Source organism: Chiloscyllium plagiosum, unplaced genomic scaffold, assembly GCF_037043375.1.
Source record: "Chiloscyllium plagiosum isolate Xiang-an unplaced genomic scaffold, Cpla_swu_hap1 HiC_scaffold_4, whole genome shotgun sequence".
NCBI classification, from domain to species: domain Eukaryota; kingdom Metazoa; phylum Chordata; class Chondrichthyes; order Orectolobiformes; family Hemiscylliidae; genus Chiloscyllium; species Chiloscyllium plagiosum.
Window position 1 is genome coordinate 36,950,625 of NW_028270142.1, and position 24,108 is coordinate 36,974,732.

The 24,108-nt window shown below is 40.0% G+C and overlaps 1 protein-coding gene across 5 annotated transcripts in view; it reads left to right on the top strand.

Moving 5' to 3' along the window:
* Positions 1–24,108, top strand: part of itprid1 (ITPR interacting domain containing 1) — a 143,778-nt gene that overhangs the window by 39,894 nt on the left and 79,776 nt on the right. For 4 of the 5 annotated variants that reach the window (XM_043688817.2, XM_043688820.2, XM_043688819.2 and 1 more), the window contains 6 exons: positions 1,328–1,371; positions 5,173–5,226; positions 8,172–8,217; positions 13,398–13,484; positions 17,962–18,164; positions 19,123–19,598. In XM_043688817.2, the coding sequence (XP_043544752.2) occupies positions 1,328–1,371; positions 5,173–5,226; positions 8,172–8,217; positions 13,398–13,484; positions 17,962–18,164; positions 19,123–19,598 (910 nt within the window). The remainder of the gene's footprint in view (positions 1–1,327; positions 1,372–5,172; positions 5,227–8,171; positions 8,218–13,397; positions 13,485–17,961; positions 18,165–19,122; positions 19,599–24,108) is intronic. The other variant, XM_087986161.1, reaches the window with a different exon arrangement.

The following is a 24,108-nucleotide window of genomic DNA, read 5'->3' on the forward strand; positions in this document are numbered from 1 at the left end:
TCCGGTGCTCCTATGTGTTCTGTTGTTAGATTTGTGAGGGAAGCATGAAGCCATAACCTCTCAAAGAGAACCAGAAATATTCTAGATTTGGGCCAAGAATATGAATGAATCTCATCACAGGAACTTAGGAGTGGTAGTAAATGTTGTCAGGATCATGTTAATTGCATGATTCCTGGCATGAAACTCAACCTTGGAGGCTCAGAAACAGAAAAAGTGTAACTGTTTTGATTCACTTCCATAGGTAGATGTCAATTATTCCTACAGATTTCTCAAACTTAATGATTTCAATTAATCTTAAATGCTTTTAGTGTTATTTTCTTCATAAACTAATTTTCTTTCTTTTACTGCCTCTAACTAATTTGAAACTTAACTCATCTTAGTGATAAGGAGGCAATGGCCTGATGGTATTATTGGGAGAGTATTAATTCAGAGAGGAGAAAGTGAGAACTGCAGATGCAGGAGATCAGAGTCGAGAGTGTGTTGCTGGAAAAGCTCAGCAGGTCAGGCAGCATTCAAGGGGCAGAAGAATCACTGTTTCAGGCATAAAGGGCTTCTGTTCCTCGAATGCTGCCTGACCTGCTGTGCTTTTCCAGCAACACACTCGACTATTAATTGAGAGATGCAGGTAATGTCATAAGTTCGAATCCAGCTTTGGCATTTGTTGGGATTTGAATTCAGTACAAAAAATACCTGGAATTAAGAATATCATGAAATATTCATCTGTTTCACTAATGACCTTTTGGGAAAGAAACTACTGTCCCTACCTGGTTCGCCTACATGTGATTCCAGACCCATAGAAAGGTGGTAGATTCGTAACTACCCTCTGGCCTAACAGTAACACCCATATCCTGTGAATGAATAGAAGTTCATTTTCTGTCTCTCTCTCTACAATTATTTTTCATTGATCTATGAGATAGATGTCATACAATTGGATGCAGATGCTCAATTTTGGTGCAACATGTTCTCATCAATTTATGGTGCAAAAGTAAAACTTTTGAAAAGTTGAGGTTTAAAAAAAAAGGCAAGCTACAGCACTCCAGCAACCTCTGGGTGAAGGCATGTGTTGCATTTTTTCTTGATCTGATGATGGCTGAGTGAAAAAAAGTTCCAGCAGAATTCGGGTACAAAATTTCTTTTGAGAAATTAGCTGCTCAGGTGGACACAGGAATCACAGCGTTGCCAGCATTGAATGTGTTAATGTTGCAATCCTCCCACAGCTACCTTCAAACTATTGCATTAAACTGTTTTGTGTTTAGTTTCTGGAATAAACCCAATGACTGGGTGTGGAAGCTATTTGCATGAATTTAATGTGTCTGTTGGTTTACAGATTACACCCAAATGAGCAGCAGTCTCAGAGCCCACAGAGAACAGGTAACGATAGAAATTATTATGGGGAGCTTTATTTGTATTCTACAGTTAATGAATTTTAAGCATACATCATCCAATGAATCATGATTATTAATATTAGTTATTTTGCCTTCCATTCTAGTTTCAAAATATAAACACCATGCCTGCTCCCAAGGTACAAAAACAAGTTTTCCACTTCCCTGTTTCCAATGCGAAATTTCTCATGTCAGGACATTTGTAGGAAAATTCATTGCTCTGTAGGAAATTGCATGAATATAACACATTACTTTCCTGAAAGTGGAGAATTTACTTTGTGCTTTTGTTCGGATCCTGCTCATGTGACTATTCCTATCTGACTTAGTGTTGGGAGACTATTGACCTGGGGAGAGTTTGCATCAAACGTGGTTTGGTCCGTGTCCTCTGTCAACTTAGGCATGTTGTGTAAAGGTTTGGAATAAGGGGGTTTGTGAATTTGACAAAACATTCTTCCTAATTTGTAACCAGTAAATCCTGTTGTAGCAGCTTTACTACCAGCTTGGCTGAAACTGACTCTCCTAAATTCCAGAGAAATACCATCAGTGTGCTTTCATTTCAACAGAAAGAGTAAATATTGGAAATGTTACTATGAAACTCCATTTGATTCATAACATGGCAGCAGCGTGTACTGTTTATTGCTACCCCGTGTGTTGGCTGTAAAAGCTCTTTTCGAAAACGTGCCCAAGAAGTTTTGGAGATGACAGGAGAGCAATACATCAGATGTAATTTTTTTTCTGTTATTTTGTAATTGCTTTTACAGTATTGTTTAATGTTAGTTTCAAAGACCAAATTAGCAATGATATGGTCTAGATGTTTGATTGGTTATTCTAACTCTGCTGTGAGCAGGGCAGGTTTGATTTCAATGTCAAGATGAGCACCAGAGGAAAATTACAAAGCTCTGCTTGAGCAAGAGACTAGGATGGAAATGTGTTGCTGGAAAAGCGCAGCAGGTCAGGCAGCATCTAGGGAACAGGAGAATCGACGTTTCAGGCATTAGCCCTTCTTCAGGAATGGCTAATGCCCGAAACGTCGATTCTCCTGTTCCCTAGATGCTGCCTGACCTGCTGCGCTTTTCCAGCAACACATTTCCATCTCTGATCTCCAGCATCTGCAGACCTCACTTTCTCCTCAAGAGACTAGGAGGCATTGGTGATGGTAAAGGGGTAGTGGCATAGTATTATGATATTGTATATTTAGTATTGTTCTCTTGAGGTGCTTTAAGGGGAGAATATCATAAAAGGCAAAATGCGAGAGGTAATAATATGTGAATAAAACTTAGTTAATGACAAGGTTATAAAGGCATCACAAAAGATGAGAGAGGTAATGAAGTGAATACATTTTGACAGAGAATTCCACAGCTTTGACAGCTGCAGAAGTTGAAGATATGTTGACAGTGAATTGACTAAAATTGGGGACACGCAGAAGGCCAGAATTGGAGCAGAAACTTTGGTTGGGGTGGTGTGAGGGGGATTGCAGATCTGTCAGAGATTACAAAGATAAGGAGGACGCGGTAAAGTGGGACTTGAAGACAACCCTCACCTCCTGATCTGAACCATACTGAGCAGATGACTCTTGTGGAGCAGTGGTTAGCACTGCTGCCTCACAGCACCAGAGACCCAGGTTCGATTTCAGCCTCGGACAACTGTCTGTGTGGAGTTTGCACATTCTCCCCATGTCTGTGTGGGTTTCCTCTGGTTTCTTCCCACAATCACAAAGATGTGCAGGTTAGGTGAATTGGCCATGCTAAATTGCCCGTAGTGTTAGGTGAATATAGGGTCGGGTGGGTTGCTCTTTGAAGGGTCGGTGTGGACTTGTTGGGCCAAAGGGCCTGTTTCCATACTGTACAGAATCCAATCTAATATGCCTTGGTTGTCGCCTCATGCTTCCACATTGGCTGACCAACAAGACATCCTCCTTCATTCTTCTAAACTCCAATCAACAGCCAACTCAGTCTCTCTTCATATGTCAATCCTGCCATCCCATGAATCAGTCTGATAAACATTTGTTGCACTTTCTCCAAAGCCAGAACATCCTTCCTCAGGTAAGGAGACTAAAACTGCACTTAGTAATCAAGTGTAGTCTTATAAAAGGCCTTATAAAATTGCAGCAAGACATCCTTGCTCCTCTCCTCAAACCTTGTCACTATGAAGGTGAACATATCATTTGCGTTCTTCCCTGTCTACTTAACTGCCTGCTTACCTTCAGTGATAGGTATACAAGGACATCTAAATCTCATTGTGTCTCTCCCTTATCCCATCTATCACTATTCAGATAATAATTTGTCTTCCTGATTTTGCTAATAGAGGTGGATAAACTCACATTTATCCATGTTATACTTCATCTGCCATGAACTTGGTGCACCAGCATTTCCTCTTGTTCATTTAATTTACCCTTAATGCTGCTTTCTTCAAAGAATGTGTGATGATATTATGGCTTTAAGTGGTGTATTTTCTCTTGGTTTTTGTTTGAAGAAAGGTTTTAAGACAGAGGTGCTGAGCTGCCTACCTGAATCCAATATAAAGTGTATGAGACCTTGTTTTTTTTAAGGTGAAACAATAGAAGCAGCCTGAATAGGTGTGGTCAAGCTCCCACAAAACCAGAATTGTCAGTTTTAGCTTTATGGTAGCTGTTACTGGGATCATGAAGCTGGGTTTACAAGCTGCAGCCCATCTCTCCCTACTACACACTCTCCCTTTCTGTCTCCCTCTCTCCCTGTCTCAATGTCTCCCTATCTCCCCATCTCCCTGTCTCCCCATCTCCCTGTCTCCCTATCTCTCTCTCTCTTTCTCTTTCCCTGAGTTTTCTATTGATGTTTTTCTTCCTGAACTGGACAATTGCCAGCGAGACAATCTATTCTACTGAATTTGCCTTTGCTAAGGGTGCATTTATGGGATGTTACTATATTTAAACAGTTACTATTTGGTAATTAAATAATCTATTATTCTGTTAAGTTTTCCAATTGAATTACATTATTTCAATTTCTTCTTTATGTTGTTGTATTTTAACTGTGTTTTGCTTAACATTGAGTAGTTTAACCAATCAAATAGTATCCAGATCAGAACCCCTGCCTTTACAATAAGAAAATGTTCGGATGTAGGCTATCTTCTGAATATATTTTGAGGGGTTTGGTCTGGTCTATAACAGATGGCAAAGCTTACTAAAAATACATGTGTAGGACAATGAGGGATGCAGAAACAATCAAATTTGTAGCCATTTAGGCTGGCTCCAGTGTTTGTTCCCCAAGATTGACTAAGAAATCTGGGAGTCATCTGCAATTTTGCCAGAGATAACTATGTCGTTCAGAAATAAAACAAAGGAAATAAAGGGCTGCATTTAAAAGTAAACTTGAAAGCAATTCATTTGCATTTATATTTCTTTCAATTCCCTGTCTGGATGGACAATTAATTAATCTTGTGAATATTTCAATTCACTTATTCATATTACAAATTGAATACTCTTGCTTTGAACTCCTCCATTGGGAGCACAACACCGGGTGTGAAATTGTCTCTCATATGTCACCCTGTTTCCCCTCTGGAGAAACACATGTCTTATTATGAGATGAAGATAAACTAAAGCTGAGTTTCTATCTAATAGCTAAATGCTATGTGCCCACAACTTTATGAAGAGGAAATGATAGAAACAAATGCTGTAGCTGCACTTCTTGTACTACTTGCTGTAAAGCTACTGAAACATTACCTTATTGTGCAACATTTAATTTTAACCATTTCTGGGAGTAAAGCGTTGGCTTACAATGACAGGTAATGTCTGATAAACTGTCTGTGCCATCAGGTATCATGAGCAGGATGAACAGTGCAGAAGATGATTTGATGCTAGGTGTCGAAGGTGAGGTACACGGTTTATGTTTCTTGTCTTCCTCAAATCTGACCACCCTCTTCCCCCACCCCAGCCCCCAGTCCTGTCTGCCATTTGATGGTTCAGGTAGAAAAATCAAAAATCAATTTTTCAAAGTGATGCGTGCATTCTTATCTCTCTGTTATTTTCTGATCATTGATGCTACCTGTTGGAGGAAACTGCACCCACCCATGTATAGGCAAGAAGGAACATCTGAATGTAACCTTCTGCAAGGTACTTTTATCCCTTGCAAAATTATTTAACTAATTATTTCAGGGTATGGAATTTTAAGATTACATGTTTAAACTCTTCCAACAGACCCATAGCCTTGATTATTACTGAAATGAAACTTTTCTTTTCTTGTCCTTTCATGGTTCCCACAAGACCAACATTTATTGCCCATCCCTAATAGGTCTTGAGAAGGAATAGCTTTCCTCCGGCATGTCAGATAAGAGGCAACAATATTGCAGTCGCATAATTGGCAGAGAATTTCCTTTCCTAGATGACATTAGTGAACCAATTGGATTTTTATGAAAATCACTGATAGTTTCACAGTTACCATTATTGAGATGAGTTTTCAAATCATTATAAATGATTGAATTTAATTTCTACCATTGGCTATAGTAGGATTTGAACCGACATCCCCAAAGCATTAACTTCGCACTCTGTAATATGAGTCCAATGATGTTGCTACTTAATTTTACTGCATTTTTAAATTTCTCATTCGTTAGGTCAAATGCACAGATGCTGAATTGCAAACAATCACAACACCTTATGCTATAGCAGGAAAGGTTGCTGTTTGGCTGATAAGCCATGGAAAAATTAATGGAGATTTGTCGGCTACCCAAGCCTGCAAACAGTCATAAAAGATGCCAGGCTTGAATGTCTTCCACTTGTTTGCACTCCTTGCTGGAATGTGTGTTGCATCTAGCAAACCGTGTGTTGCTTCTATGGCATATTGGCTATGTGCATGGTAGTTTCCACCAACAGGAAGCTGCAATTCTGAATGGAAAGGGTGTATGCATAGGCTACAATAGTCATAGAGTCATACAGCATGGAAACAGACCCTTTGGTCCAACTCATCCATGCCAAGACGTTTTCCAAACTAAACTAGTCCCATTTGCCAGTGTTTGCTGCATATTCATGTAAGCCTTTCCTGATCATGTACCTGTCCAATGTCTTTTAAATGTTGCAACTATACCTGCATCTAATACTTCCTCTGGCAGTTCATTCCACATATGAACCACCCTCTGTGTGAAAGCACTGCCTCCCAGGTATCCTTTTAAATTTTTCTCCTCTCACCTTAAAAGAAGGCCCTCTAGTTTTGAACTCGCTCACCCTTTGCTATTCACCTTAGCTATGCCTCTCATGATTTTATAAACCTCTACATGATCACACTCAACCTCCTATGTTCTAGTGAAAAAAAGCCCCAGCCTATGCAGCCTCTCCTTAAAACCCCTTTGTGCACTACCTGCCAACAAATTAACCCAATCAAAAATAAAGCTAGTGCACGGAGAAACACTCAAGCATTTGTTTGAAATGCCAAGGAGAAGGATTTTCTCCTCCATATCGATGGGCATGCATTTTCAGCATTTTAAGCCAACACGTACATTATGCACAGTTAGGGAAGCAATTCTGAACATGAGCAGCACACTCATGGTTATTTAGGTGAGACTTTACATGGAATGCAGGGTACCTCTGACAAGGCTTTTTGCAGGCCTTCCCTGCAAAAGAAAATAAGAACTATTGGTTTATTTCTGTCAGAACAGATCATCATTGCAGTATTGACAGAATTGACTGATTTTCTAAAGTCATATCAATGCTAAGCCCTGTCTCTAGAGCAGCATAAATTTAATTTGTCTTGGCGAAGGTCTAAGTTAGGACCTGAATACATCAGCTAGAAACTCAGCACACAAATTAGTTCCTTCAAGCTGACTCCTTCTTATCTGGATGCATTGCAATCCAAATTTGCAATTTGCATTGGCAATAGGGGGAGAGACTCATAGGGAATGAGGGTGGAGCTGTCACACCAGGAGGCCAACGGCAACCCTATGTCACCTCTTTTAAGGAGCACACACCATATTAAGTGCCAATCTGACTTTGAGATAAAAGATTCCAGAGGCAGAGGTGCCAGCTGTCCAGGATCTGCTAGCCAATCAGAAGCCAGCACTACTATTGAATGGGAGGGCATGGATAATCCTGGCATTACATTTATTCAAAGCCCAGGTACATTGCTAGATGCCAGGCCACAGGTGAGTGATGCCTTGAAAAATGCTAAAGGCGTGAGGAGGGTGGGAAGCAAGGGCATTGCAGCAAGGAGGCTCTCAGAAGGTCCACAAATAATCCTGCAGGGTGGGATTGAAAACAGCAGGCTATCCACCACAGACTTAATCGATGTGGAAATGCCTTCCCTGTCCAGCAGCCTAGAACTGGAGGGCATAAGTTTGGGGTGAGAGGGGAAAGGTTTGAAAGGGACCTGAGGGGCAACTTTTTCATGCACATGATTGTGCATGTATGGAATGAGCTGTCAGAGAAAGTGGTGGAGGCTGGTACAATTGCAACATTTGCAGAGCATCCGAATGGGTATATGAATAGGAAGGGTTTGGAGGGATGTGGGACAAGTTCTCCAAATGGGACTAGATTAGTTTAGAATATCTGGTCGGCATGGATGAGTTGGACCGAAGGGTCTGTTTCCATGATGTATACCTGTATGTGACTCTTTGACTCTATAATTTAAATGTCCTGTGCCACCAAGCAAGTCATTGGGAAGGCATTAACTTCTTTCCATGCTGAACAAAGTGCTATTAATACCCTTCTGTACAGTGGGATATTTTGCACAACGCTCATTTTATTTAAGTAAATTCATGTCAGAAACATTGCTGAAATCTTTATACAGTTAAATAATTTGCAAAACATTTTTTTCCCAACTTGAACAGCTAATTTATATCCAAGTGGAATACAGAACATGCAGGAATATATGAGGTTAGTTTTTTTCATGGCAGACTTTTTGATGTTAAAATAAAATGTTGGATGTGACGTAATGTGGTGGAGTTTCAATATGGAGTGATGTCTACAAAATAATCAATCACAACTCCTATCCATTGAGCATTTCATTCCGGTTCTATAGTTATGGGTGGCTTTGGGTGGTGAAATAACTACACAGGCTGGTATCCTGTCACCAAGCCAATCTTTATTTACATGTGCTTAGTACACGACTCTGATCCAGCTTCCTCAGAGCCCGCTCTCAGAGTGGACAGAACCTCTGACTATCCTGTTCGTATGTGTCAACCAGGGATCCCTGATTGGATCAGGTTAACAGACACAATTGGGACCTCATATTCTATGAGGTCCACCTAGCTGACCCCGTTACAATCACTACAGGTGGAAGTCAAAGTTTGCTGTGGTTTTTTAGAGAAATTGCATAGTGTTGCATTGACCTGCTTTGGTGTATTCTTTCCTCCGCAGTCACAGATTTCTCTTAATGAGGTGGTTGTGGAGGGAGGTGGGGGATTTGTGGAAAAGTAGATTTCTGATTAAGAAGGAAGTAAAGTTGTACAAAGGTTATTACAGATCAGGACAATTAAATTGGCTGTGAAATAGCTGTGTTCTTCATGTATGCAGGAAGCTGCTGCAGGCCAAAACATTGCCTTGAGGCAATACAATACAATGTTAGTTCAGTGACCTGAAACAAACACAAGCCTCATTTAAATACATCATTGAGTGTTCTGCCCCTGTAACAGATCATCATCAGGTCATGGTTAAGTTGGTGGGCATACACAGCTGAAATATCCCTTTCTTACTCTGCTCAACAAATTGGTCAGAAAGTGATTTTGAGAAATAGTTTTTGAAGTGATATTCCTCTCCACTAAGGTAAGTTTTGGGCTGAGTGACAGGAGACCACTGTTTTAGCTGCTTATGATAATAATTTGTTGTTAAATAATTTTGAAGAGTCTATATGTTTCAATGGTTTAAAGTGGTTTACATTGTTTGATAATGGTTTTATTGAATTCTTTTTGTTCAGAATTGGGTAACCAGGGCTTCTAAATCATGAGGAACAACAGTGGCTCAGTGGTTAGCACTACTGCCTTACAATGCCAGGGACCCGGGTTCAATTCCAGTCTCGGGCAGCTGTCGGTGTGGTGTTTGCACATTCTCTCCATGTCTGTGTGGGTTTCCTCTAGGTGCTCCGGTTTCCTCTCTCAGTCCAAAAATGTACAAGTTAGGTGGATTAGCCACACTAAATTGCCCTGTACTATTCAGGGATGCATAGATTAGATATGTTAGCCATGGGAAATGCAGAGTTACAGGGATAAGACAGAGGGATGCTCTTCAGAAGGTCAGTATGGACTTGTTGGGATGAATATTCCCATGCTGTTGGATTTCAATTGACAACAGCCAAGCTGGTAGATAACCAATTAAGCATGCAACAAGAGGCAGAAGGAGTCATTTTTGCCAAAGGTTTTAGCAGGAACAGAGCATCATATCTGGATCTCTGAGGAGCTATGTGTGAACTGATAGTGAGTCCAAAAGGAGACCTATGTCAATGGTTGACTGAGAATTGGAGCCAAACATCATAGCAAACCATGCAATGGATTTAGCACTGAACAACACGTGGCTCTAAACTTTTATCTGTGTCTTTCTCTCTCGCTCTCGCTGTTGCTCTCTCAATGTTCAATTTATCTGCAGTGATCTCAAAAGTACACTGTTTGGAGGACAGCAGCTTTTCACTAACATCCTCAGAGAGACTTACTGGCAGAAAAAAAAACCTATACAAATTGCCTGCCCTGCTGGAATCCTTGAGATGCACTTCTCAGAAACAGTAATGCATCAAGAACTACGAAACACAGCTCTATTGCTCAAGAGAAAGGCTTCCATTATTTAGCTTGTCTCTGATAATAGTAACTCAAAAGATCTGTGCCAGATTTCCTGTTCACTAGACATCATGTATTAATACTACTTCAGACTTAAATACTTGAACTATTCCATCCAGACAATTAGACGGCTGGTGAACACTAACTATTGTTTCATCAATGGCTCGTGACTTCTCCCAGGAATCAAGGTGCAAACTTACTGTGTTGATAATGAAGCAAACCACTGGTCCCTGAAACAGTGCTTTTGCTGTATTGGCACTATGGGCAGGGCTATTCATTACAGCCTATACTGAGCTGCAAGGCTCCATCATTTTTGCTACATATGAAGTGGTGTTTTGCCTTGGAGTTGTTTCAGAATGAAGATATAAAGCAGCAAGCTTAAAAAATGGATAAGAAGCTGAATATTAAAGAAGAATGTCAAAGCTCTGCTGTGCAATGAGTTGGCAGAGCTGTAAGGCAGCAAATATATGTGATGAAGTATATGCAATGAATAGATTATGATGCTAAGGCATAAACGTGGTGGAAACTGGGATTAGAATAGTTAGATGGTTGTATTTGACCAGCATGGATGTGATGGGCTAAAGGGTATTTTTCTGAACTGTAGATCTCCGATTCTATGACTCTATATAGAAGATGTTCTCCTGAATCCCTTGTATCCTCCACAGAGCATCAACACCTCCTTTCATCTAACTCAGTTCTGGCACCTACCATATCTATATCTTCAAGATATACACCTTTAGAATCTTTCCAACAGAAGCAACATGAACACCAGTAGTTCCACCTTAGTGCATTTTTCCACTGTCCCAAAATATATGGTTATACATTTGATCCCTATTGACAGATCATCTTTGCACAAAACCCGAAAATCCTGTTTTCAGATCTTCACGATCTCATCTCCTGTTCTTATGAGATGGATCTTCAAAAGCTCTACATTTGGAATAGGAAGTGACTCCATTTCTACTGAGGCACTTGACATATCTACAAACAACCTTGAGTCTGCAAACTGTAGGGACTTCTTTCAACCAAAGCTGTCTGCTGGTCCAAACCTTCATTTGTGGGATCTTGCAGTGTGGAAGTGGACTGTCATATCACAAAGTATTACTTTGAAGGTAAATGTGGAATCCAACTTATGAGAATTCACTGAACTCCTTCAATTTTGGAATTTCAGTAAAGTGTATGTGTTCTGTTCTTGGACTTGGACATCCTCTACTCCCTCATCTTGGAGTGACATTTTGTTTTTATTCACTCATAGGATATGGGGGTTACTAGCTGGGCCACAATTTATTGCCCATCTCTAGTTGACCTTGAAAAGGTGGTGGTCAGCTGCCTTCTTGAAGCATTGCACTCCACATACTGTACGCAGAAAACTGTTAGGGAGGAAATTCCAGGGTTTTGACGGAGTGACAGTAAGGAATGGCAATATATTTCCAAGTCACAATAGTGAGTGGCTTGGAGGGAATTTGCAGGTCTTGATGTTCCCATGTAGCTGCTGCCCTTATCCTTCTAGATGGTGGTGTGGTTTGGAACTTGCTATCTAAACCACCTCGGTGAGTTTCTGCAGTGCATTTTGTAAATACAACACATCGCTGCTACTGAGTATCAGTGATGGGGGGGGTAATTGCGGTGCCAATCAAGTAGGCTGCTTTGTCCTGAATAGTAATAAGCTTCTGGAGTGTTGTTTGAACCACACTCATTAACAAAGTGGAGAGAACACTGCTGAGTTACCTCTTGTAAATGGTGGCTAGGTTTTGCAAAGTCTGGAGGTAAGTTAATGGCTGCAGGTTTCATAGCATCCAATCAGGTCTTATACAAAAGTATTAATGACTAAGTTAAGTAAATCTTGGAATAGAGATGAATACAATAGAAATGTGACTACATCAAGAAGCCATGTGTGAATGTTATTGTATTATCTGAATGTAATATAGTTTGGCTTTGGACATTGGATTTTAAGTGGAATTTGTAAATGATGTCTTTTGGAAGGAAAATTGATGAGTTAAAAGATAAATTAAATAGATTAATTTCAAAGGGAACAGAGACTTATATATCAGCATTAAACAAATCTTTGAAGTTGAAAAAGTAAGCTGGTGAAGCTATTAAAGCATGTGGGAGCAATGTCTTTATAACTGAAGATTCCAGGGGGCAAATTGACTTTGTTATGAATGCAGGCATGGGAATTGCGAAATGTGATTAACCTGCATCTATTTCCATGTAGCAGACAGTCAGTAAATTTATGCAGTCAGCTGCAAGCAGCTAACATTATTTCTGCAGTTAATTGTCTGCGCAAGTCAGCCAATGGCAACCCAACATCACAAGCAGTGAAGGCTACTTAAAGGCAACCTACTTCACTTAAAGGGAATGTGTATTGTGGCTGCAAGAATTGACAAGTTCCACTTCTAAAAACTGATTGAATTTTCACCAAACATTTTAGAGTATGCACCAAAACGTTTAGACAACATATGGAAAGTCTTGTTGAAAGCTGTTGAAAGAAGTCTGTGTTTAATGGGGGATGTCAGTGCCAGATTGATGATTTGTTCCAAGAGCAAGAAAAAAATGCAGAAAGAAGTTGAATGTCACTTGAGCTGTCAAAGTGAGTGAGTTCATCTTCAAATGACATACCACACCTCTCAACCACCTCAGTCACCCCCAGATGCAGGAGCACAGCAAGCAATGAAATGTTACTTAATTTACAGCAGCATCTTGGAAGTTACATCTCAGATGTCACTTCTGAGCATGAGGAGTTAGTGTTGTGTCTATATGAATGGATAGTATGGTTCCCAATTTGTCCCCATTGTGTGTAAAGGTAGGAACATTATCATAAACCTTTATAAATTACTTGTTAGATTGTATTTAGGAGTATTGTGTTCAATTCTGGGTGCCTTACCTTACCAAGGACATCAAGACATCACAAGAGGGAATTAGTAGTTCAGCAGAAATAGAATGGCTGAGATATACCTCCTTGGAGGGGTTAAAGGGAGATTTAATAGCGATGCTCAAAATTATGACAAGCTGCCTTATGATAGATAGGGATAAGTTCTTTCCACTTGCATGGGAGTCAGGAATCAAAGGGTACAAGAGTTCAAATAATTGGCAAAAAGGCAAAGAAATTTGTTTACTCCAAGTTGTTTGAAATTGGATATATATTGAAAGGGCAGTGAAAACAAATTTAATAATAACTCACAAAGGGGCATTGGACATACATTCACAAAGAAAGCACAGGGGAGTGGGACACACGTATAAATGGCCTGCGTCCATGAATCTATGTAAAAGCATTGACACTTTGTTGATCAATAGATCCTTGCACACTTGCTCGGAAAAGCATACACTGTCAAGATGGAACAGCATAACGTCAGCAATCTCAGTGACCAGTGGGGCCAAAAGGTGAGTTACTCTGAGGTTTTACAGGACTCCTGAAGTAATAACACTGTAATTGTTACATTGTTAAACATTTGATATTTTGTGCACTTTTGGCAATATTTGTTGCTCATGTAGTAACTTGTTTATCTGCATGAAAGATTAATCTGTTTACAAGAATGATTCCATGGATGAGGAACTTCCATTGACAGAACAGATTGAAGAAGGTGGGACTGTACTTCTTGGAGAGAAGATAGCTAAGAGGAGATCGGACAGGCGTTTACAAAATCATGGGCAGGCTGGCTAGAATAGAAAAGGAGAAACTGTTCCCGGTGTAAAAGGAACAATTGGGCATAGATTTAAAGTGATCTGCAAAAGAAGCAAGTTTGACTTGAGGATTTTTTTCAGTGAGTAATGAAGGTGTGGAAGACACTGCCTGCATTAAAGAGGGCTTCAGATGATTATTTGGATTTTTAAAAAAATGTGCAGGGTTATGGGGAAAAGGCAGGAGATTGACACTAGATAATGGTACTGTTTATTTAATGAGCCACTGCAGGCACATTGGGCCAAATGACACCTTCTGCACCATATCATTTCTGTAATTCCATGAACTGTTTGGAGACTTGAACGATTGCCATCAGGGAATTTTGTTAGGTATTTGGGGACAAGATTGCAAAGGACCAAGTTTCCAGAGTGATATTAGCCCAGCTGTTTTTTGATCTCTGAAACAACACTTAACATTTTTCAAAATCTCGAAAATATTAAAAGGGACCTGTTAGCTGAAACTGGCAGGTACCTAACAGCTGATACATTCAACATCAAAGCAACTTTGCCATCAGGGTTGAGCAGGCAGTAAGGCTAGTGAACATAGTTTAAGGGTGTTCTTAACACGTAAACACAACACACAAGCCCTTGGCTTTATAAGTAGATTACAAAAGCAAGAAAGGTAAGCAAAATCTGTGTGAATCATTCGTCAAGCCTCAGCTGAAGTAATTTGACCAAATATAGGCAGGACACTTTTAGGAAGAAATGCAGAAATTGCTGGGAAAACGCAGTTCTGATGAAGGATCACTGGACTTGAAAGGTTAACTCTGCTTCCTCTCCACAGACACTGCCAGATCCAATGAGTTTTCCCAGCAATTTCTGTCACTACCCCCTTAATATTTGTCTGCTCTAAGAACAATGCTTGCTTCTGTAGTCTTGCAAGATGACTAAAGTCCCTCATCTTTGAATCACTGAAGTAACTTCACTCCATACCCTCTCCAAAGTCTTTACATTCTTCCGAAAAATGTAAATAAAGAAAAAACCCATAGAACTGCAGATGCTGGAAATCGGAATCAAACACTGAAATTGCTGGGAAAACTCAGCAGGTCTGGCGGTGTCTGTGGAGAGAAAGCAGAGTTAACCTTTCAAGTCCTGTGACCTTGCATCAGAACTGTGTCTTCCCAGCAATTTCAGTGTTTGATTCCGATTTCCAGCATCTGCAGTTCTATGGGTTTTTTCTTTATTTACATTTTTCGGAAGAATGTAAAGACTTTGGAGAGGGTATGGAGTGGAGTTACTTCAGTGATTCAAAGATGAGGGACTTTAGTCATCTTGCAAGACTACAGAAGCAAGCATTGTTCTTAGAGCAGACAAATATTAAGGGGGTAGTGATTAGATGGAGCCATTCACAGTTACAAACTGTTTTGATACAATGGGAGGGAGAAATTACTTTTATTGGCAGATGTATTGTTTTCAAAAGGGGACAATTTTGAAAAATTTGGCAAAAATTGCTGGGGGAGATAAGAAACCTCTTTGTACATTGTGAATTGTGATGTTCTGGTGTTACATTTCTGAAAGAACAAGGGAAGCAAATGTAATTGTAAATGTAATCTAAAAGAGAGTTGGATGCAGAACTAAAAAGGAAACACTTGTGGGCTAATGGAAATATTATCAAAATGGAACTGATTGGTAACTGTTCCAAAAAGCTGCAAGGTAACATGGATTGAATGGACTCCTCAGTACTGTACAATTCTATGATTAATAACAACTGATATCTTTGAGGAGAAAGTGAGGTCTGCAGATGCTGGAGATCAGAGATGGAAATGTGTTGCTGGAAAAGCGCAGCAGGTCAGGCAGCATCTAGGGAACAGGAGAATCGACGTTTCGGGCATTAGCCATTCCTGAAGAAGGGCTAATGCCCGAAACGTCGATTCTCCTGTTCCCTAGATGCTGCCTGACCTGCTGCGCTTTTCCAGCAACACATTTCCAACAACTGATATCTGTCAACATCAACCCTTACATTTCTAGAGTTCTATAGTTCTACAGTTATATCTTTCCGGAGCTATAATTTTAACTTGGTGTAGAACTTGGTGCACCACAACAATTCTTTGGAACCACATGGTACAGCTCTTTGTTTCCATTATTAAATAGCTTTAGGATTTTAGAGTTTTATCCTTCATTTTATTCTCAGACTGAGAAATTTAATGCAACAAAAATCGATTCAAAATCCACAAAACAACTAGTTTTGCTAATTTAAGACCTGAGCCAAGTTTGTCTTGAGTCCTCATTTAAATGCTTCCAATGGATAACCTGACACAGTTAGTAAATCAGCTGTTGAGCTGGTCAGGAGGCTGCGTATATGGGAGTGGAGAAGGATTTAGAAGGGCAATGCTGCCTGTGGGAGGAGGATATGACGCATCCCAGAAGCAACTACTCGTGCAACACTCCTGCTTCACTTGGACCCCAAAAATACACACTGAAAATCTCAAAGGCTATTCTTAAAATGGTCACAGTGGTGACTGAGTGAGTGTCAGCAGCAGCTTGGAGTGCAGCCCTCTTTCCTGAGTCACAAGGTTCTAGTTTCATATCCCATATCAGTTGCTTGAGTATAAAAATCAAGATTGATTATCCAGTCCAGTACTGAGAGAGTTTTGCATTACTGAAGGTGCTGTCCTGTGGATAAATGTTAAACCAAAGTCCTGTCTGCCTGCATTGTTACATGCAAAAGATTACATAGCATTATTTTGTCAAAGAATGGTAGCATTAACACAGCAAATGTTTATCCCACAATCCACAGGACAGATTATTTGATCAATATAACATCACCCTTTATGGAATTTTGCTGTGTGCACATTGACCACTATGGTTTCCATGCTGCAGCTGTGACAACACGTCAAACTGTAAAACACTTTGAGACATCCAGCAATAAAGTGCAAAGTAAATGCGAATCATTTTCTCTTTTGCCTATGGGTGGGCATGCTGTTTTCTCTACCCTCCTCACTCTGATGTCATAGCACCTACAGTAATGTTAGGAGGAGATTTCTAGGATTCCTAGGGACTGTGAAATCAAATGAATTACTTTAAAGGTAGATAGTGCATGACTTTGAGGGAAACTATAACGAGGTTATATTATTGTCTGCTGATTTTATGCTTCTTGGTAGTTGTGGGCACAGGTTCAAAACTTGCTGTCAAAGGTGTTATGGTGGTATGCTTCAGTGTGTTGTGCAAATGGTACACACTACTGCCACTGTGGTGGTGGAGAGCAGTGAGTGTTTAAAGTGGTGGATAGGGTACCAATCAAGTGTGCTGCTTTGTTCTGGATGTTGATTAGATTCTTGAGCAATGTTGGAGCTGTACGTATCCAATAAACATTCCTGATTGCAGATTGTGGACAGGCTTTGAGAAGCTAGGAGGTGAGTTACTCAATGCAGAATTCCTGGCCTCTGACCTGTTCTTGTAGCCAATATGTGGATATAGTTGGTCCTGTCCTGTTTCTGGTCAATGGTGGTGTCAAGAATAGTGGTGATGGGGAGTTTCAGTGATGGTAATGCCATTGATTGTCATGGGGAGATAGTTGAATTCTCTCTTGTTGCAGAAGGTCATTGTCTGGTGCTTGTATGTTACCAATGTTACTTGCCATTTTATGCCCAAGCCCCCATTTCTGACCTTATAACAGAGGGAAGGTCATTGATAAAAACAGTTGAAATTGCTTGCACCCAGAGCATTAACCTGAGGAACTCTTGCAGTAATGCTCTGGGATTGAGATGATTGACCTTAAAGAACCACGACCATCAGCCTTTGTCTAGATGTGAGTACAACTAATGAAGAGCTTTTTCACATGACTTGAATGATCAAATGTTAGGCTGCTCTCTCTTTCCCAAATCCAACTATCTCCCCATGACATGGGTAAATGATCGGTTTGGAAGGGGTAGACAGAAGGTGATAAGGTAGTTGAGTGTCTTTGTAAGTGAGTGGTGGCTCAGATTTGTAGTTTCCCAAGAATTAGGCTGGGATTTTTCTCCAACATTTCCTGCTTTCGAGGCAAGTATCATGGAAAAATCTGATGACTCAGAATTCAAGATTTTTCAGACGATTCTGGGGAGCAAGGGAATTACCTGTTGGAAACTCTAGGCAGGCAGAATGCTCCATAATAACGGACCAAACACAGATTGAATTAGTGTTCTTTGACCTCTGACTATATGTAGGATATGTATAACATCATCCTTTGTCACTTCTATAGTGTTATTGAATTACTGAATATCTGGAAAGATGACCCTGAGGAACTCCTCCTAGATCTTGGTTTTGGTAAAGAAGAGGCTGACATCTCAATGAAGGTCCCTGCTCGTTTCTTCAATACCTCTTCGGTTGCATGTGGGATAAATTTAGGAGTATTTTTGGATGCACAAAAGCTACGGATTCAAATGGAAAACCCTGATCTGTACGGTAAGAAAAGCTGTGCATAAGAGTATGTGGTTATGTTTAAAAAGTAGGATAACTCTTACTTTTTGAAAGCTTAAAGCATCAAGTATTCATTTCAACTGGATCTTTGAAATTGTGATGAACATTCAGACTTCTTAGTCCAACCCAGTTTCAAAGATCATTTGTTCTATGTGACTGGAAGACTTTTACTATGATTTAAATCTTCGATTATCACCCAGTGTTCCAGAAATAGCTCTCTTCAGCAAGGGCCAAATATTGCAGATGCTGGAAATCTGAACTTAAACATGGAAAATTAAGAAAAGCTCAGCAGATCAGCCAGCATCTGTGGATAGAAATAGGGTTAATGTTCAAGTTGAAAGGTTCTTTAAACCATTGGATCAATGCATTTAGCTTCCTTGGTTTGTTTTGTTCCATATCCTTTAAGAGTTCTACCCAACAACTAATATAACAATCAGAGTTTTGAACTTTCTTTATTTGTACTAGCCTCAATGAACTTTTGACAGAGACCGGTGCAGGTGTCCATTATCCTTTCTTTTCAGAAATGGAGATAAGAGAGAGAAGCAATAGACGACTGTGACCTTGCTTCGCCATTAAATGCGAGCACCTTCAGTCTCAATTCCACTTTCCAGCCTCTCTTCATATTTCATAATGATGGCATAAGAAATAAACGTTTCCTGACATGAGATTTGAATGTTCAGCTCAAATACTAAGATTATTCTATTCTAGATTTTGGCACAAGAAAAGGGTTAGAGAATAATTCAGATTCCAGTTGATAGTATCTCCAAGAGGATGTAATGAGGTGCTCAAGTTAACTCAGCTTCACTCAGGATGATCCAAAAATCCTCCTGGAAACATGTAAGGTTATGACAAATCTGAAGGTTTCAATGCAAATAATGTTTAAATGTGATAATGCCCTACGAAATAAACCCATGTTATTTTTGTCCCACTCTTGTCCATTTAGGTCGTTTCCGGCAACTAGAAGTCTTACAACAAGTAAATAATGCATTCTCCTCCTTGTTAATGAAGACAAACAATGAAAATCCATCATCTGAACTCATTACTGAGGAGAAACAAAAGCTGGATACAAAAAGGAAATGCAGAAAATTGCTGAGGAAAATGTCCCAGAGTATGAACCACTCTCCAGGCTTCACAGGGAGTGATGAGAAATCTTTGTCATTGGATAGACAGGCTACTTTCCAATGTGCTCACCAGTCTATACCTGAGGACAGTGTTTTGGCACCACTGACAGTCAGACAGAATGAGGCTGAGAACCAGACTTCTGATTTGCCTCTTAAAGTGAAGGAGGGCCAAGATAATCCCTTGGAGGAAATGACTGCCAAAGACCAAGACAGAAGAGCCCGGCTGACTATGTACCAGACAAAGAAATGGAAACTCTGTACAGCTGCTCAGCCACCAGATTCCTTTGAAATGGAGGAGGTAAACAGAATTAAACATAAGGATTTCATGTCACATGAGTGCAAAGTAACACATAAGGACTAGTTGAGTTGGTTTAAAACTTACTTGGGTTCTTGCATTGAGTAAGTAAGGACATAAAGCATAAAAGCATAGAATGCAATGCTAAACCTGTACGTGGTGTTCATAGGGCCAGAATATTGTCCCTAGTTTAGGAAATTTCCCAAAGGAAAAATGTCAAGATAGCAAAGAGATAGTCGATCTTTTATTCACTGAAATTATCCCAAAATGAGCAGCTTAATTATGACTGAACAGCGCAGGCTCCAAGGTTCTTTTCATTAGAATAAAGAAGTTAAAATAATGACTGGAATAAAGAAATCTGATAGAGGTGTTCAACAGGTTGAAGGGTTTTGGTAAATTACCAATATTTTCCATAGGATGGAGAGTCAATAGCTAAACAGTAAAGAATGGAAGGAGTTTTTTAAGAGCATTTATATAATTTAAGGTTATTAGAAGAAACAGCATTTGGAGCATCTGACTACTTACAGACTATGCTGGAGAAATGGGACAGTTTGCAATTTAAATTAAGGAAATTGACCTCAATACCTGATGAAACGTCTGACAAAGAACAGTGCAAGGGTTTGCACAGATTGCAACCTTCCCCAAGGTAAAACATCAGCCATAACATAGACAGCTCTCTGACAATGACTCTTCGTGATGAATTATTTCATGAACAAATGTAACTAATCTCAACCTCAGTATCTTTTTCTTGGATGGTAAAAGACAGATGATCTTCAATTGAGGAGATTGCAGATGATCTATTAGAGTCACCATACTGGGTTCAATTCTGGTCTCTCTGCTATAGGAAAGATGTTGTTAAACTTGAAAGGGTTCAGAAAAAAATTAGGATGTTGCCAGGGTTTGGGGGGTTTGAGCTATAGGGAGAAGCTGAATAGGCTGGGGCTGTTTTCCCTGGAGGCTGACAGTAACCTTATCAAGGTCTATAAAATCGTAAGGGGCATGGTCAGGGTGAATAACCAAGGTCTTTTTTCCCTGGATAGGGGAGTCCAGAATTAAAGACCATAGAGTTAAGGTGAGAGGGAAAAGATATAAAGGAGATCTAAGGGGCAACTTTTTCATGCAGAGGGTGGTGCGAGTCTAGAATGAGCTGCCAGCAGAGGTGGAGGAGGCTGCTATAATTAAACATTTAAAAGGCATCTAAATGAGTACTGTACATGAAGAGAAAGGGTTTAGAGGGATATGAGTTAAATGCTAACAAATGGGAATAGATTAATTTAGCATACCTAATCTGCATGGATGACTTGAACTGAATGGTCTGTTTCCATGCTGTATAACTCAATGACTCTATGAATGCTAAGGGTAGTCTCTCTCAGCTCGCCTCTGTACTTGAGCTTTTTTTTACATGTTTCAACCAAGGCTGTAATGAGGTCAGGAACTGAGTGGCCCTGGGGGCATCCAAACTGATGACCATGAGTAGATTATCACTGTGTAAAAACCACAGGATCACACTGTCAACATTCAATACTATAACTTTATTGATGATCAAAAGTAGTTAATGGTACATTAATCAGCTGGACTTTTCCTTTTTGTGGGGACAGGAAATTCCTGGGTAACTTTCCACATTGCCAGGAAAATGTCAATATTTTAACTATATTGGAGCAGTATGATGAGGGCCTGGTTAGCCTTAAAGCACAAATCTTCAAAGCAATGCTGAAATATTGCCAATAGTAGGGCCAATAGTAGGATTCATTGCCTTCAACTGTTTCTTGAAATTATGTGCAGTGAATTGAATTTGCTGGAGGATGCCGTGATAAATCATCCATTTGGCAATTCTAGTTAAAAATGCTTCAGTTCTGGAGGAATGTCAAGGGTGAGAGAATTTTTATTGAGAATGATGGCAACACAGGCAGAGGTGAAAACATGATTGAGTAAGTCCGAGCTGCAGAAATGTTGTAATGTGCAAAGAACCAAGGTACATGGCTGAAGCTCTGAAAGTGCTGCTGTGAGTCACTTTTTCTTTTTTTTTTGGAATAGATACAGATGAGTTCAGGATGGGACCTGAAAGGTGAATGGGGAGATGAGTAATGTAAGGAAGTGGTCAGAGATAGTCTTACTGTGATTAAAATTGAGACTAGAAAGATCAGGTAAAATGGCAAAGCTAACAGGATGGACACAAATGTATATCAGGAGTTTATATGGAGGGACAAAGTTAGGGAGGATAGGAGGCCAGTCAACTCAGGAGAGAAAAGGTAATGAGTTGCGATGTAGGTTGAAATCACTAAGAACGAGAAGTTATTTAATGTGGAGGACAAGAAAGTAAAGCAGTGAAGAAATCTTGGTGATAAAATATTTATTCCTGAGAGTGTAACAGAGAATGACGAAAGAGAGGTGAGAGGTTGAAATAAGGTGGGATGCTCAAAGCGGGATAAAGTATCAAAAGACTGACCAGTCAGGTTAAGTTATGGTCTTATAATAGTACCAACACAACGATCTTCATTGGGTGAGTGGGTGAAGATATAGGCGAAAGTGTAGAAGCTGGAGATTAGAATCAAGAGTGTGGTGCTGGAAAAACACAGCAGGTCAGGCAGCATCTGAGGAGCCATAAAATTGACGTTTTGGGCAAAAGCCCTTCATCAGGAATTAATTCCTGATGAAGGGCTTTTGCCCGAAACATCAATTTTCCTGCACCTCAGATGCTGCCTGACCTGCTGTGCTTTTCTAGCACCACTTGGGTGAAGATATAGCCAGGCTAAAAAGCTTCACTAAAGAAGTAGATGTAACCTATCCTCAGCTAGATTTTCATTTAAGGCCATGCCAAACGAGTCATCCACAATAAATTCATAAAGAGCAGACATTTTGAAGAGCGATGGCAAGTACTAAACTACTAGATGAGTTCATATATCAGTAGTAGAAGGATGAGCTGCAAAGGAAGAGGGTTAGAAAGGTTAGTCCCAATGGATACAAACTTGGGGAGCAGCACTTCATCTTTCTGTTAAGAATTGTTCAGTCCTCTGGGCCAGTACCATCTGCAATCTTTGCACTCATTGTATTTCTTTTCTTTTGGTAAGTTTCTGTTTTTTCTTTGAAGTTACTCTTGTTTTAATTTTGCACAACATTTGTTCACTATTCACTATTCATACTTCCTCTAGGCGCATCTTCTGCCTCAATGCCACTCCTTGTCTCCTTTCAACACCATCGCTTTTGTCATTTCATTTCTCCTGTCTTTCAAATTATTTTTTAACCTGGTCCATAAAAATAATCATCTGACAGCTTAGCAACAAAAGTAATGTTGCTCCTCAACTTCTAATGAACCTGTAGACTAAACAGAGAATGTATCTTGATTTTTTGAGACCAAGTGTGGTTTCAGGCTTTAAAGTGGGAGGTTCTTCTGTTTGGGGCAGGGGGTATCTCATTCTAAGGACATGCATAAAATGAATGAACAAATCGTGCAGGCAGGAAGTTCAGAAGGTCACCCAGACCTCCCAAGCTCCAACTTCTGGGCAACATACTTAAAAGGCGCTCTGACAACATTTCTTTTCTACAAGTCAAGAGTAGTACCTAACCTCTATTTGTCATCTTCACCCATCCCTCAAGATGTCTGACAACGGAAAGTGGCTCTACACTTCAGCGACAATTCCCTAGATGTTTTCCTGCAGGGCGTCCAGGAGATAAGAGCATTACAATTTTTATGGGATTGCAACAGGAAACAATTCCTATTGGCAAAGGCCTCTTGTACATGGGATGTGTCCCATTAATAATGGGCATCACCTTTTTCCTGGTGCTGTCAAATCTGTTAGGATTCACAGTTAAATGTAAAGGGAGCTATGACAGCCAGCAGCTTATACTTCTCCAGGCTCCTGAAAATTCATCCCAGCTGGAACTTACTCATTTTATACATTTTTCACCAAAAGCTTGCATGAAACAAGGGTGCAACTACAAAAGGTGGCTTTGGTCAGAATAGCTCAGAGGTATAGAGTCATATGACTCAAAAACAGACTCTTCAATCCAAACAGTCCATGCAAATCATAATCCGAAATTAAACTCGTCCCACCTGCCTACCTTTGACCTATATCCCTCAAAACATTTCTCATTCATGTACTTATCCAAATGTCTTTTAAATGTTGTATCCACACCTGCATCCTCTACTTCCTCTGGAAGTTCATTCCCCACACAAATCACTCTGTGTAAAAAAGTTGTCCCTCATGCCTTTTGTTTTAAATCTTTCTCCTCTCATCTTTAAAAATATGTCCACTAGTTTTGAAATCCCCACATTATGGAAAAGACACCTCCCATTTACTTTATCTATGACCATCATGACTTTATAGACCTCCAAAAGGTCATCCCTCAACCTTCTACACTTCAGTGAAAAAAGTCCCAGACTATCCAGCCTCTCCTTATAACTTACACCCTCCAATCCCAGCAACATCTGGGTAAACCTTTTCTGAGCCCTCTCCAGCTTAATAATATCCTTGTTATAACAGGGCGACCAGAACTGGACACAGTACTTCAGAAG